The sequence below is a fragment of the Vigna radiata genome, chromosome 1 (genome assembly GCF_000741045.1).
Source record: "Vigna radiata var. radiata cultivar VC1973A chromosome 1, Vradiata_ver6, whole genome shotgun sequence".
Taxonomy (NCBI): domain Eukaryota; kingdom Viridiplantae; phylum Streptophyta; class Magnoliopsida; order Fabales; family Fabaceae; genus Vigna; species Vigna radiata.
In genome coordinates, this window is record NC_028351.1 from 15,020,183 (window position 1) to 15,023,405 (window position 3,223).

At 30.8% G+C, this 3,223-nt stretch overlaps 1 protein-coding gene across 1 annotated transcript; it reads left to right on the forward strand.

Annotated features, from left to right (window-relative positions):
- The first annotated feature begins 1,267 nt into the window (after window positions 1–1,267).
- LOC106765425 (40S ribosomal protein S27-2) lies at window positions 1,268–2,476 on the forward strand. The gene is made up of 4 exons (XM_014650046.2): window positions 1,268–1,402; window positions 1,727–1,828; window positions 1,967–1,995; window positions 2,078–2,476. The coding sequence occupies exons 1-4, from the start codon at window positions 1,400–1,402 to the stop codon at window positions 2,202–2,204; spliced, it is 261 nt and encodes an 86-aa protein (XP_014505532.1). The 5' UTR covers window positions 1,268–1,399; the 3' UTR covers window positions 2,205–2,476.
- The last annotated feature ends 747 nt before the right edge of the window (window positions 2,477–3,223 follow it).

Sequence of the window (3,223 nt, forward strand, 5' to 3'; positions counted from 1 at the left end):
TTAAGTCATTCTTTCTCTGGACATAGTTAATCATAATACAATTAGCTTTAATTTCTGTTTTAGGTATAAATAGGTTCTATATTTTTTCTATTATTTTAGCTTAGGTTCTGTTTACTTACTTTCTTGTTTACTTACTTTCTTCTTTTCTTTTGATAGATTTTGTTTTTATTTTGATTCTTTTCCTTTTAAATTTCAATTTTATTTCTTTTCCCCACCTTGTTTGTTAGTTAGTAGTTAGTAAGTAAATAATTACAAGATTATAACCATACAGTTTAAACTTAACAAGCGAGTCCTTGGATTGATACCTAAGAAGAAGAAGAAGAAGAAGAAGGGTCCAGGCCCAAAACAGATCATAAAAATAGCATAAAATTGGCCCAAAACTCCCAAAACTCACTCTGGTTGACTTTTTCAGCATTCTGGTTGAGGAGCAAAATATATTAAAATTAAAAAAAAAATCAATTTTATGTCAAATAACTAATGACGAGACATTCTTTACCAAAATTTCGTGAGAAAGAAACTTTATTTTAATTAATATTTACAATTCTAGAAGCATTGTTATAAGCAAGGGAGAAACAAAAGTAATTTTAACTAGTCCTTCTTATACTAACAGCTTTATGACAATCTTAGAGAGAAAAAAATATGATTTAATGTTTCAATAAGTTTTTATTTTCGCTCAGAATTTCAAATAAGTTTTTTTTTCGCGTCTCAATTGAGTTCTTATTTTTGTAAAATTGAATTAAATAGGGTCTTTTCGTCAAATTAAGATGAGGTCGTTAGAAAAAATATGCTAAGAGTGTAATTTTTTATTACGTGACATTAAAAACGTAACTGAATTGTATTTTTTTTTAATTTTTGAATTAAAAAATAAAATATACACTATACTTCATTTTTTAATTTAAAAATTAAAAAAATACAATTCAGTCACATTTTCAATACCACGTAATAAAAAACTACACGGTCAACGTATCGTTCTTAATAGCGTCATCTCAATTTGACGGAAAAATCCTCTTTAATTCAATTTTAAGAAAATAAAAACTAAAAGGACCTATTTGAGATTCTAGACAAAAATGGAAACCTATTAAAACATTAAAAAAAAACATAAAGTACTGTACATGGTAAGTGCATGCCGCAAAAGAAATAATAGTTTTGAAACGTAGGAGTTAAATAAGAGTTTATTTTACATGAAAAAAATGAGTGAAGATAATAAAACGAGATGTGCAGAAAGTAAACGGAGGAGTATAGATAGCAACAGACGCGTCAATGTGTCCATCTGGCCCGACCCAGATATCAACACCACAACTTTATAATTCTATTTCCCACTGTCTCTTTTCCCTTCTTTGCTGCTGCAAAACCTAGGGTTAAGAGTTTTTCTTAGGTTTTCAGCCGCTTTCTGCACACAATGGTGAGTCTTATTTTTCGCATTAGATCTGAGATTGTTTCTTCAAATTTTGCTTTGTATTTTCATTTATCTATCGTCTATGCATTTTTTCCCTCCTCTAAATGATGTCCTATGAAACAAAGAAGAGAATGACAAATTTTTCTTTCTTTTGATAAATGTGGTTCCTGAATTGTTTTGGCTTTAATCAAAGTTCAGACAAGTTTTCTCATAATTTTATTGTTTGATAGAACCTTTCCGTGTTGTTTTTGTATAGAAGAAGTAAGATATTATTTATATGCATATTGTAGTCTGCCTGAAATTTGCTTCTCTGCTTTTGTAATTTAATAGGTTCTTCAAAACGATATTGATTTGCTGAATCCTCCGGCTGAGTTGGAGAAGAGAAAGCACAAGCTCAAACGTCTTGTTCAGTCACCAAATTCTTTCTTCATGGTACAGAATCTCTTATTATTAATATTATGTTATTGTTATATTATTATTATTATTATTATTATTATTATTTGTAATGGAAAGTTTTCTTAATTTTTTATTTAAAAGTTCTATTGGTAAACTTTAGATTATTTGTTGCAGGATGTCAAGTGCCAAGGCTGCTTCAACATGTAAGTAGGATCTATTTCTTTTTTTTTTTTAAAAAATGATTATAATGATATAAGAATAAGTGATGTGAATTTGACTATGCAGAACAACTGTGTTTAGCCACTCTCAGACAGTTGTGGTATGTGGTAACTGCCAGACAGTGTTGTGCCAACCAACAGGTGGGAGAGCGCGGTTAACGGAAGGGTGCTCATTTAGGAAGAAGGGAGATTGAATGGTGCAGTAATCAAGGTTTTCTTCTTCCTCCTTTAGGAAGAAGGGAGATTGAATGGTGCACTCAGATTGAATGGTGTAGTAATAAGGTTTTCTTTATCTATAGTGAAGAGTTTTTGTGTTAGAAGAGTTTTTTTTTTTTATATGAAATCAATTTTAAATGCGGTATTAATTTTTGTTATATTACATGTACTATCCAATCTCTTTTTATTATAGTTTTTGGATATTTATTTTACAGATTTATTATTGAATGAATATGGTTCACTTTGGATATGCATTATGTGCATTTGAATTATAATATATCTTATGTGTCTATTAATTCTAGGCTAGGTTGCATTTTTAGTCTGTTAATTTCCTTTGATGGTTATTTGTGTTTCTATTCAGTATCTGTTTTGCCTGCAGCTATTATCATTTGGATCTCGGAATTGTGTGGCTTGTTAGGCTTTCATTATTTTCATGTACGGTTTTTTTTTTGTTTTTATTTAGATCATATGTTTCTGTTGATTCTAATGAACATATTTGTAATTTCTCTGAATGTTACTTTACATCAGTGTCATGTTATTCACTAAATGTTTATTCCTTTGTTACTTTTGGAGATATCTTCTTGGGTTCCTTCCATATCGACTTTGGTTTTTCCATGTGTATGTTACCATGATTTACTTTCTTGTGTGCCTAAGGCCGAGCGCTTCCCTCTTTAGTGAGGGGTGGCGTGGTATTCCACGAGAGAGGGTATTCTATGTGGCGCACTTCTTTTATGATGCGTAGGCACAAATAAATTCAACAATGAAAGGGTTCCTTGGCTGCTTTCCTGCTCTAGTTTTAGCAGATGAAGCGACAAGATTTTCCCTACATCATAACAATGTTGCTGCAAAAGGCATACGTTGTCTATAGCTTAGATGTTGAGTCGTAGTGGAGCTGCCTCTAGTGGCTGGAACATCTATGGTTATAGGTTTAGGATGCATGAAAGTGTTTTTTGTTTGGACCTCTAGTAAATTAATGGTGGAAAGTTGATACAATTTC

Bases quoted from the DNA above. Each gene is read 5' to 3' on its own strand.
- LOC106765425 (XM_014650046.2), top strand. The intron at 1,829-1,966 runs GTACAGAATCTC...TATTTGTTGCAG, and splicing joins CACCAAATTCTTTCTTCATG to GATGTCAAGTGCCAAGGCTG. The intron at 1,996-2,077 runs GTAAGTAGGATC...TTGACTATGCAG, and splicing joins TGCCAAGGCTGCTTCAACAT to AACAACTGTGTTTAGCCACT.